Here is a 13,015-nt window from a genome sequence, read left to right on the forward strand (position 1 = left end):
CTTTATCGTATCGGTAAGGTTTTGACCGGACTGGACGGGCATTCCCAGTGTCTATGGAATGACTAACTACCTGACAAAACCCAGGTTTTTCGTTAAACAAAGAATTAAATTTTCTTACCAATTCTTCAGTCTTCTTTTTCTCTTCTAACTTCAAATGTTCCAGATTCAATTCCGGGATGGAAACTTCACCTTCTTGTACCGGGTCCATGTGCACCTGAAACGTAGAATTCTGAAAATTAAGATTTGTGCCGGATGAGCGTAAAAAATCGATCCCCAATATCACTGATGTGAGTAAAATTTCATGACTAAAAATTAATTTTTAGGACCTCGTTTTTAATCTGAACATGCAGTGCGGTTTTCCCCAAACATATGCACTGTTTGCCTTGGGCGGCAATTACTTTCTGTCCCCGTGGCTTTAAACAGTCTGTAACGACAAAAATGTGTTTTGAAAAAATTTTCCGATAGGAATGAACATTGTGCCCCTGTGTCCAGGAGTGCAGTGGTTGGTACATTATTTACCAAAATCTGTACCTCTGGCGTAGCAAGATTTTGTACTACGACTGTATTTAGACAAATTTCTGAAGGGTCTTCAGTCCCACTTAGTGACCGTTGCCCCTTCTCGATCACCGGTTTGCGTTTAAAGTCTGATTTCCTGCCGCCTCTTTTCGCTGATTTTTATATCCACCGCCCTTAGATTTATCTGCGCTCTTGCTGTTAAACTTTTCACTTTTTCCCGCTGCCGATATGCCTTGTACTGAACTTGTGGTTTCTTTTGGGGAGTAAATCTTGAGTACTGGCCAAACGAACTTGCACGCGCTTTCTCTGCGTTTCTTCTACTTTGAAATTTCATTTCAAGCTGGAACAGAATTTCCAAAGTTTGCGGATTACACACTTCGAGAAAATCTTGCGCTGATGGTAAAAGACGCGGTAGAATTAGTTTGATAATTTCTTTTTCGGGCCTTTTCCCGTATAATAAATTAAAAATATGTACTTTTCGTAAAATGAACTCTGTCAAATCCTCGAAACCGCCTTGGTATTTACTATACAATTTTGATTCAAGCTTCGCACGATCTTTAACCACTGGAAATGCTTTTATTAATGCAGATTTGAAATTTTCCCAGTTATATGATTCAGATCCAGGGTCCCCCAACAAGAACTTTCCTATACTCTTCTGCCAGCTAAGGGCTTGACCTTTTAAGGCTGTCGTAGCGATGATCACTTTTTGTAGCTCATTCACAGGGTGTAAGGTGAAATGTAGGTCTAGTTGCTCCAAAAATGTCAGGACTGAGCCCTTGCCATTGAAAGTGCCTGTGGGTTTCATGGCTGCATGCAGCGTTTCCACGAGGAATCCAAACCCTTCTACTGGATTCGTGGATGTTGTAGGGACCTGAAAGGTCGGAGGGGTCAACGTAAACTTCCCGGTTTCTAACGACATGGTCCGTTTAGAATTCTTTTCGGGCGCCAATTGTAAGGTCGCTCACTTGAAATTCTAAGTTAATGTTGGAAGTGAGGAACCTAGGAACTGATAAGCGAATAATCGCTAGAGTTCGAAGACAGGAAACAACAAGAGAGAAGGGTAAATAACCCTTTATTATTTCTATAAGATTTAACAAAACTCCGCCCGGGAGTGAACAAATAAAGTCCGCACTTTGGACTTGAACTTAAAAGACTAAGAATTAAACTAAAACTAAGATTAACTAACTAAGTATAGCCAAAGCTATCAAGATACAATGAGAGTTGGCCCCTTAACCTATTTTACTATGAAGCTTAGCAAGGGCCTGAGTACGGCTGAGTGGATAACAGCTTTGAGAGAGAGAGCAGCCAAAAAGGCAGACGCGCGTAGTTCAGAAACTCTGTTTCTCTCTCTGTCTCGGTAAGTAACTTCGTGGTTTAAATACCGCTCCTTCTCATTAAATATTCAGCAAATTTCAAAACTACGTTCTGGCCGGAAGTAGTAAGTTGAAGTTAAGAATTTGACAGGAAAGGAACTTTAACTTAAAATTTAACTGTTAATAAAATTAACATAATCCTTACATGTTTATCAAAATATGCTTTGATCTGTTCGCTTAAATACAATGTAGGAAAGCAAATTTATGAAAATTCAAATTCTTAAATTCTAACTGCTGTTATGCTTCAAATTGTATAACTATTTCTAATAAAGAGGGGAAATTCATAAAATGTCACTTCATATGTTTGGCCAATTTGTCGCAATAGAGTACATATTGCGGCTAAGCAATGTCTCATAAACTGCAGAATGATAAGACTATTAATTGAAATCACTTTTGAGTTAATGGTCATATCCTGACCATCCTGTTACAATTGGTATGTTGTAAATATTCACTTAATTTATTTGTTTTTTGAAAGTTTTGTATTATGATTGCTTTAGTGAATGATTAAAAAAATGTAAATTAACAGCAGATGTTTTGAATACTTGGGGTTCTGTTATGCTGTAGATTTCAAATTGTTAGTGAAAAGCAGTAGAGTTTGCTAAAGTATTACATACCTAGTTCTGTTTTTATATAGTTTTAATATAATAGAGATTGAGACGGGGTTCAAATTCTGTTAAATTATTTATTTTGATGTAACATATTTCAAATACCATCTTTTCAAAAGTCTCCATCGGATTTAATTTAAAAAATGTATTTTGCTCAAGAAATTTTTTTAATTAACATTTGTCACAAAAAAAATGTCACTTATGGTAAATTTTAAGTTATTTCACATTTTCAGTAAATCCCTGGAATAGCTGTACATTAATAAATTTTTCATGTTTTACTCCATAAGGTTAATGAAAAAAAAATCTTTTGTTTATCAACATATACTTTGATCTCTTTGCTTAGATGCATGTAGGAACACAAATTTAAAAGTTTGTGATAAATTGACAAAATGTGCTAAAAGTAAGTTTAGCATTAGAAATGTATGAAAAAATTGTGAAAAACCTATTTGATTCAAAATGACAAAGAAGGAAGTGGAAGTGCATAAAATTTATCTAATAAATGTTAATGTATACTATATATTTTTGATTAAATTTTGAGTTAACAATTAAAATGTGTATATTCCTGAAGGATGTTTTATATATACACATTCATAATTTCTTGCAGAAAATTTGTCCAACAAATAATGAAATTAAGATTAATTAAAATTTTTAATATGATTTGTGGAAAAGATCCAGGAAATGAGAAAGGGGGCATGTGTCGCATGAGTTACACGTTTGGAACCAGTTTCCTATTTCATTCTATATATATATATATATATATATATATATATGTTTGGATATTTAAACAAAAGCAAATTTAAAGCCAAAATAAAGAAAAAAAAAGCCAAAATAATTTTAAAAAATGTGCAAACATATAAAAGATTTAATTCTCGAACTAATCTACAATATCATTTAAATTCAGAAGCATAAGCAAATCAAGTGCAAAACTAATCCATGAAAATAAATTCACTAATTTAGCAAATTAAAATTAAACCAAACAATTATTTTAAAAAGCATAAGTGAATGACTGTTGAGTAGGCAGGAGACAGACTTATCAAGGGGAAGTTGCCTCCAAACCTATGTCTCCAACCATTCAATTCGTGTTTCGTCATTCATGCAGGCAAGAGTAAAAGTCAAAACCAAAAGTAAAAAGAAATACCAATAAAGTGGTACCCTTAGAAATTAACATTTAAGAATTAAAGTTCAAAAAGGAAAAAACTAATGAAGCCTTTTGAGAAACAAGCAAGTAAAGTCAAGTATTAAATTAAACTTTTTTTAAAAAAAATTAAAAATTTTTAAAAAATTATTTTTTATAAAAAATAATCTAGAAACCAATGTATTTTAGAAACCCTTGTCTACAGAAACCTCCCTGACACGAATATGCATATAAATAAAAATATGTTTGGATATTTATTGCCTGTTCTGCCCTGGAACGTATCTGCAATGTAAAATAGAACTGGGTTTACATTTAGGCTTTTTATTTATGTATTTGTTGTTCACCTCCACTGAGGACTTACATGTTTTTTCACCACCTTATAAGTGTTTTAAATGAAACTGAATTATTTCCCTCTTTGGAAAATTCTGTTCTTTCGGTAGGCATTTTTATAATTAGCTGGTTTATATGGGGGGGGGGATTGTAATGTTCTTCGAAGGTTTGGGGATAACTGATCAAACTCTGATGACAGACATTCCTTCCTTGGTTAAAATTTTTTTTTGAAGTAAGAAACGTTAATATTCATTATCAGTATGCTTTTATCAACATTCAACATTAAAATGTTGTTGAATTCATAACTGTAATTTAAAACTGGCATATTATATTCTTTAAAACCATGATGCAGCTATCTTGGGATATCTAGTGTTTAACTAACATTTTTATTTTAAAGTGTTAAAAAAATTCTAACAATTTCTGCTTCTTTTAGAGTTGGTAACCATGCTGCCTCAAAAATCACTTAATTTACAAATCATATAAATATCTCTTTATATAATCATATTGCTTCAAAGTATGGTATCAGCATTTTGATGTCATTTAAAGATTAAGCGAAGTAAAGATTTACATCTTTGGGTGCCAAATATGTTTTAAGTTCATTGATTAAATTAGATCAACTATTTCAAACCTTCCCTTCGAGAATGTAGTTGATATTTTAAGCCAGTCTTTAAAATACAATAAAAAAGCCAATTTTTTAAAGATTTTCCCCATGTGTTTGTTTCTTTCTTAACATAGATACCTATGCACATAGAAAAAGAAAGGCTAGATAACTTCTAGCTGTGTATTTGGGAAGGGTTATTAGTGATATATATTGTGGTTTCCAGATTATATTGGCTTGAATCTGAATAAGGCATGGACGTTTATGACTGTATAATATTTGGGGAATCGAGGTACTTAAAATCCGTTGAGCTGAAAGTCTTCTGAGAAGTTTGTGTTAGGAAAAGAAGAGTATAAGACATCAGATTCCATTCCTGTAGGTAGAATACTGGGAATCAGAATTGAGATTTAGCTATTATGCTTAGCCCTCATACTCTTTGCCTAAATTAAAACAACCCAGACTGTTTGAAAAAGTATGTGGATGATTGTGATTTTATACCTCTTATTTATCTCATATTCATTAGATTCATTAGATTTCTGTGGTTCATTTTCTTCTTGCCTTAAATGTGCATTTTTCTGCTTCACAAATGTTGGATCCAGTATAATACTAAATCCTTCGGTGTATAAATAGATTTTATAATTTTGTTTTTGTAGTGTGCTATTATAGTGATTTTCTGTAAAGTTGTCTTGCCATTTCACTTCCATATGTTATTATGCAGTTTGTTTTTACTTTTATATTGCAGTACATAGCTCTAAATGTATTCTTGAGAATTACCTTTATTAGAGTAGAAATTTTAAAAGTATATTGATGTAATGTTGCTCAGATGTATTTATATCTTATACTTTCCCTTGCTGAGTATGGAAGTGTCAGAATAATTGAAAGGAATCTGTGATAATTATTATATACATCTAGATATTTCATGAACAATATTCTAGGCCATTATGTAGATATTCATTATTAGAGGTAATCTTGATCAGTGTTAACATTTTTAATGGTGACAGTGCAAGCATTCAAGTTTTTAATGCCGTAAGTAATATACAGTGTATTAGGATGAAGAGGTATTTGAAATTAAAGCATACCTGTGCAATATGATTAGGTTTTCTATAGTTGATATGTCAGAACATTTCAATGTGGAAGAAATAATATGATTTGCGCTCAAAGAATGTCTGTTCTAGTGTCATGATATAATGTATCAATTTACAAAGAATCAGCACAGATATTAATTCTGTATTTTCTGCAACAATCTCTGTATCATCTGAATAAGACTATCTTCCTTTCAAGAACTTTTATGGATGTATTATTAATCATCTGTTTTTGCATCACCAACTAGTTGCACTTTGTCAGCCATTTTGCATATTGATGCCTTTTTCAACTGGGATCATGTCTCATCGCAATCACCAACATTGAGCACCATTTTACAGTATTAACAGGCATGCTAATTGCTGTGCATTTTAAAGAGTTGTGCAGTGATATCTAATAATTTTTCTTTTGCAGTCAAAAGGAAAGATTCGATGTAGGTAGATTTGGGGTAATTTTGTAAATGTGCTTCTTCCATTTACAGACTTGCCAACTCTCCCGATTTTCGACCGCTCTCCCGCCAACCCGATTATTTACAATATATTTCTCCCGACTTTTTCTTATTCTTAAAATTTCTCACGATTTTTATGGAACTTTGCTTAATACTTTGTTATATGAACAAAAAAAGTGATTTTGGACGTCTCAAGCAAATGAATTTTGTCTAGATTATATCTAAAACAAAACCTTGCGAATTAGATAACTTCTGTATTGTGAGTGAGAGCATATACGTATCCAGAAACGTCCTTCTCCAGTTCTCCAATGGGCATCGTGCTCCACTGCGTGTCATCTGGCATATATTAGCCAATGAGGACAAAACAAGCTGTTATTTGGATGTTCTTTAGATATTTCGGTCATTTTGTCCTGAGTTGTGTGAGTACACGTGCCTTCGGGAAATAGTTCTAGAAATTATCATCTTTTATTATGTCTGCGAGAAAGGTAAAATACTCGTGTACGTTTCAAAAATCGTACACAGTTGACTTTCCTTCCATTATTTCCTCAAGGAAATGTAATAAATTTGCGATGTGTACCGCCTGTCGTTGCGATTTTTCAATTTCGCATGGTGGAAGGGCGGATGTTCTCAAAAAAAAAAAAAAAAAAGAAAGAAAATTTTTTTTCTTCGGAAACAAAGGATCAAAAAGTTATTAATGCAGAATGTCTGTTCTCTGCCTTTTTACTGGAGCACAACCTGCCACTGAATGCATCGGATCACGCTGCAGCTTTATTTAGAAAAATGTTTCCTGATGGTGAAATCGCTAAGAAATACTCAAGTGCAAGAACCAAAAGAGGTGCAATTGTTAAAGAAATGGATTTGAAAAATAAATCTTCAGTTATTGATTGCATTAAAACAGCTCCGTTCTGCCTCTCTACGGATGGAAGCAATAATACCGATTCAAAACTGTATCCAATTGTTGTTTCTTTTTTTAATCCAGTCTTCAGAAATTGAGTGCAGTTTACTTTCTGTCGCCACTTTAGAAGGACATTTGACAGGCTTTAATATAGCACAGCTAATTATTAAAACTTTAAAATAAAATGCAGTCCCTCTGGATAATTACTTAGCACTTGGTGCCGATAATGCATCAGTATTGGTAGGCTTGAAGACTGTTGTTGCAGGCATCTTCAGAAAAAAAAATTCAGATTTGCAGATTATGAAGTGCACCTGTCACCTCTTAAATTTAGCAGCTGAAAAAGGAGTTGCTTCTTTACCAATAAATGTGGATGAACACATTGTTGATATTTATTATTATCTTGAAAGGAGTTCTAAAAAGGAGGAAAAATTGAAACAGGTCCAAAAGCTGCATAACAGCAGTTTACAATTAGAAAACTTGGATGAAGTTATAAAATCAGCTAGGATTGACACCCAGTGGAGTTTAATTGGAAAACTGAAAGATGCTGATGGAATTGAGTGAACTGTCTAGAATTATGTTGGCCATCTTGACAGTTCCCCATAGTATTGCAGAGTGTGAGAGGATTTTCAGTGTTGTTGCGAAAACGAGGACTAAATTTAGATCTAATATTAGTGATGACACATTAGAAAACTATTATTAGTGAAAGCAGGCCTACGTGGCAATTGCTATGAACAAAATTATTAAGTTTCTTTCTTAAAGAAAGCAAAATCTGCCACTGTTTATACCATTTGTACGAAAACTGATTAAAGGTGTTTTTTTTTTTTTTTAAACGATGCAAGTAATAAAAATGTTTTTTATGTGTAAGGTATTTTTCTGTTGCTTGCATTTAAGAATTAGTTACTATTTAAAGTTAATTCATTATTAAAAACTATATTTTCCTCATTTAAAAAGTCTTTTTAACATTGTGAAAAATCTCCCGATTTCTTAAAAAAATCTCCTGATTTTTGAGTGTCATAGGTTGGCAAGTATGCATTTAATATTCCATAATTTGTGCTCGAATACCTTGCTAATTTCATATATATACAGCATTTACACATCTTTAAAATCATACATGTGTACCCCCTTGCCCCTGTTCCCCTGTTCAAAAAACAGATGCCCAGATGATGAGGGAGAAAATGCTGACCTGTATTCTCAAATCTTTAATTAGATTATTTTTATACTAATAGACATTTTTGATAAAATGTATATAGTAATAATTTCATGTAATCCCACTATTACCTTTTTTCTTTAAAAAATATTCAGGATATAGTTCTTTTCATTATGCTGTGTGATTTTTTAAAAATCTTTTTGCTTTAAAAAATGGGTATGCTTTATAAATCTGAATTACCCAATATCCCTTTAGGCTGTATTAAGTAAATAACTTTTAAAATTAATTAATTAAAAAAGTCTAAGAGCATAAATTTAAGAAGAAAACACTGAAAGGTTTTTTTTCTTCCTTCTAACTTTACCATGTATGTATGTGGTCACTTTTATGTGCCTTAATTTTTTGGGATTGTAAATTGTATTTTAAATATTTCATGTCTGTCCCCATGCCTTGAGTATATAGTGTCATTTACATTTCTTACAGGGAGATAGGTGTTTGGATAATGAGACCAGTTTGTGTAAGGTATAGATCAGCTTTCATTAATAAACTTATGTAATTGTTATTCACTTGAGAGACAACTTTATGTAGTGCTTGTGCCTGTATGTGTGTTAATATTGCTTTGCATGATTATAATGGTGTGTTTATTGGTAATACACAATATTTAACTTTTTGATAATTGAAACATGAAATTTTTGGGGAGGGAGGAAAACTTTACTTAATTGGCAGTATGTTTACTATTCTTTCAATGCAGAAATTGGATAGAAATTATAAAGTACATTTAGCAAGTATCTTCTCTCTGTACAAGAATTTCTTCAAGTAAAGTAGGTGCTTGGTGAAATTTCATCCTTTCCTTGCACTTTAATTTTTTCTAAATATATGTTGATAATATGCTTGTATATTTAAAGAAAAGGAAGATTTTTGTTATAAATGTTAAATTCCTCTCTATTTTTTTGAAAGTCGGTGCAGTCAAATACCGAAAATCCGCCAACTTCTGAAATCCGCGTAGCCTCTCAAAATATAAACATTCAGTTTATAGGTTCTGGAAACTGCAACATTGAGTATGAAATATCGAAGAAAAAGTACTTACTGAATAATGACGTCATAATTACCGAATAATAATGAGTCATAACGGAAATACCAAATTATTGACATTATGATAAAAGTTTTTCCTTCTCTAATCTGCATTGAGGTAAGAAAGCAGACGATTCACTCAACTCTCTTTCAGTTCACGATGCATGTTGTATTTTTTGAGCTTTGTTATTTAACGAGATTATTTAGTGCTGCCTTTTATTTATCCGGATATTTTGTGGATAAAATAAGAATATTTTAAATTTAAGCCCTTTTTATAATGCAATTACACATAAGAAACACACTTATGATTTTACTGCTTGCAGGGTTGAAAAACGTAAACACGTTGCATTGATGGTAATGCAAAAAGTGCAAATCCTGCAAAAGGTGAAGACAGGTGCATTTTATAGTAGAGTCAGTTTATAGCAGAATCGTATGGGATTGCGATACGATTGTGTATGATATACAGAAAAATAAAGAAAAGCTGTTGAAATTTTACAGCAACAGTGATTCTAACACCGAAATCCGAAACCGGAAATCTGTGCATGAGGCAAAATTGGCAAACCTCGATGCTGTGTATTTATAATACAATGAATAACATAATCAATTTATATATGTAATAATAATTTAACGCATATAATAAGTTATTGCAATAATGTATATAATAATTTAATTAAATGTATCTAATACGCCTTATTTATTTTGCACTTTTAGTCTGAATATTATAATTTATCTTTTCTGTCCTGAAATCCGCATAACCTCTGGTCCCAAGCTTTGCAGATTTCTGAACTTCTACTGTATTAGGATAACACAGTTAAAGAATTGCTTTCCCTTTGATATCTTTCTACGATTTATGTGCAATTGATTATTCAAACTTGGTGCTAATGTGTGAAATATATGTCAAGATGACATAATTTCACAAATGCAATTCTAAGCAATGTAAAATGAATAATCAGAGTAAATTGTCTTTTTAAAAATTATTCTAAATAAACTGAAACTTAAAAATATTTTCTAAATTGTAATAACTGTAAATAATTTGACCATTCAGAAAGGTACCTCTTTTTGCTCCTTAAGTGGCAACTTTATATTTTGGAAAAATGAATACAGTATCCATTTTCTTTCATATTTAAAAATATTTAATGGCATATACACTGACGAGCCAAAACATTATGACCATCCCCACATTTACAATGAACTTGTTTGAATAATGTAGAGGGCACATGATTAAGTGGGAATGGTATATAATTTCTGCTAAAGAAGGTAAGGAATCTTTCTTGCACTTATATATGTTTGTGATGGGAGAGGCTGTTCATTTACACAAATTTGATAGAGGGCAGATCATAATGGCTCGAAGACTTGAAACAAGCATCTCTGAAACTGCATGACTGGTAGGTTTTTCATGATCTGCCATTGTTAGTGTTTATGTAAAATGGATAAATCATGGTGAAACCAGCAGTAGATGCCAAGGTGTTATACATCCACACATCATCAAAGAAAAAGGATGCCAGAGACTGTCCCTCTTGTTATAGCAAAATCAGTGCCAGACAGTGGCTTGGCTGACAGCCTAATACAATGTAGGTCCAAGTTCAATTGTTCGTAGTTCTTAGTTCAGCAAGCACTGTCGGAAATGGAACTGTGGAGCAGATGTCCCACTCATGTGTTTCTATTGACCAAGCATCATTCTCACTTATGCCTACTGTTAGCTCAGAAATATTGAGACTGGACCATGCATAAGTGGAAGACAGTTGCCTGGTCAGATGAATCACAATTTCTCATTCATCATGTTGACGCTCGTGTCAAGGTACACCGTCTCCCAGTTGAACAGTTTGCTTCTTTCCTCTTTACAGCAAATCATACACAGGCTGGTGGTTGTGGTATTATGCTTTGAGAGATGTTCTCGTGGGTGCCTTTTTTATTTTAATAGTTGTGGTAGAACAGACCGTGAAAGCTGTGTACTATCTTAGTGTTATTGCAGATCACTTTGCACCCTTACATGGTGGCTGTCATCTTAACTGGAAATGGTATCTTCCTGCAGGACAAAGCCTTGTGTCACAAGGCTTGAATAGTGTTGGAGTGGTTTGAAGAGCATAGATATGACTTCAGTTGATGTCCCGCCCACCTACCTATCTTGCCGAATCTTAACCCGATAGAGCACATTTCAGATGGCAGGTCAGAGCTCAGACACCACCATGTCGGAATATCTTGACTTTGTGTTATTGCTGCTTAGATATTTGGTACAACCTGTCTCCATTCATCTACCAAGAACTTGTGGCATCCATGCCAAGGCAAGTTAAAACTGTTTTGCAGGCCAGAGGTTGTGCAGTGCGTTATTGAGTAGGTGGTCATAACATTTTGACTCTTCTGTGTATATTTCAACTTTAGTATTATGTGCTGACATTTTAAAATGTTGTGTAGATTGCACTGGTTAACAGTTATTCCTTAAATGCTGATTACAAAAATGTAATTTATGCCGATTTTAAAAATGGGCATTTCATATGGTATCTTGTTGACCATGAAGGCTGGCTTCACGAACCATTACATTTGACAGAGATCCTGCCAGAGTTGCTTATGAGGTTCTGAAGGAGTTGATACGTCTTTTCTTAATAAGCATTCAAATCAATATCAACTTGTTTTGTTTTTATGCTTTGTTAAAAAGGTTTTCGTCAGTTTCTACTATTTTTTAGGCCTTCCAATTTTACCTGAAGCTTTGTTTAGAATGCTGTGTATACAAACTTCCCACAGTGACCGTTTCCATCTATAACTGTTTTATCAGCCATATTCCACTAATCATATGTTTATTAATACATATCTTCTTTTGTGATAGGATCCTATAACTTGGGGGGGGGAATCCGCTGCTTGTTGATTTGTAGAAGTCGGGTTCAAAATTTTAATCATTTTTCCCCTTCCCGAAGGGCAAGTGAAAAACACAGTAACTTAATATCTTTGGTCATAAAAAAACATGGCGTATTGATAATCGGTCATTATAATAAACAAAAGCCCACATGTTATGAGTGTGTTATTATGCCATGCTTAGCCATAACTGGTGTAAAATTGGGCTGCTCGGTGACCGTTTCATGGCCGATAGAATAATATATAAATACCTGAGAATTAAATAATTTTTTTTTTTCTGTGGCGCAGTTTTTTTTAAATTGGTCTCCATTGTTGCTGTTTATCTGTTACTAAGATATCTTGGTTGACGGAAAAATTTTATTATCATTTGAGATCAGTAAGAAAATGTAAGAATTATTCATTCCATTTAACAAGCAAAAATTTTGTAGGTCTGTGTTATTTGTACTGAAGTGTAGAGAACCTGGAGTTCCGAATTATTAGTAGTTATCTATTAAGAAGGAGTTGTATGCTTTATATATGCAATTTTCATTCATTATTTGTATCATTTCAATTATTTTGAGTTATATATATACAAGTAACCCGCTTATAACACGGTAGATAGGTTCCTAGAAAATGTTGTGTTGTGTGAAACCATGTTGCACGAGACCCAGGGGCAGTACAAAAAGGGAGGTTACGTTCCGAAAACTTGTTAAAACCAAGTATTTTTTAAAATTCTACATAAATAACTAATATTTTTATTAAAAATAGAAATTTATGTACAACACAAAATAAAAAAATATTTTAATTTAACACAATTTTAATATAATTTCTTTGTCGTAATTGCTCAGTCGGGAATGTTTTTTCAGTGGAATGAGATCTCTTTCACTTTCAGAATATTTTTCTTCATTTAAAGTTCTGGCACCTTCTTCCCCCCCTTTTTTTTAATATAAAGGTTTTACTGGGCATTTTGTTTCCACCACAGCCCAGTTTCGTC

General features: G+C 33.0%; 1 protein-coding gene across 3 annotated transcripts in view; it reads left to right on the forward strand.

Moving 5' to 3' along the window:
• Positions 1 to 13,015, forward strand: part of fs(1)h (female sterile (1) homeotic) — a 107,088-nt gene that overhangs the window by 52,426 nt on the left and 41,647 nt on the right. For 2 of the 3 annotated variants that reach the window (XM_085824069.1, XM_085824070.1), the window contains exon 9: positions 8,608 to 8,646. The exons of the other annotated variant lie outside the window; for it this stretch is intronic. In XM_085824069.1, the coding sequence (XP_085680195.1) occupies positions 8,608 to 8,646 (39 nt within the window). The remainder of the gene's footprint in view (positions 1 to 8,607; positions 8,647 to 13,015) is intronic. 3 annotated transcript variants of the gene reach the window in all.

Source organism: Stegodyphus dumicola, chromosome 9, assembly GCF_044657685.1.
Source record: "Stegodyphus dumicola isolate Sdum_Otavi_A_Nest chromosome 9, ASM4465768v1".
NCBI lineage: Eukaryota > Metazoa > Arthropoda > Arachnida > Araneae > Eresidae > Stegodyphus > Stegodyphus dumicola.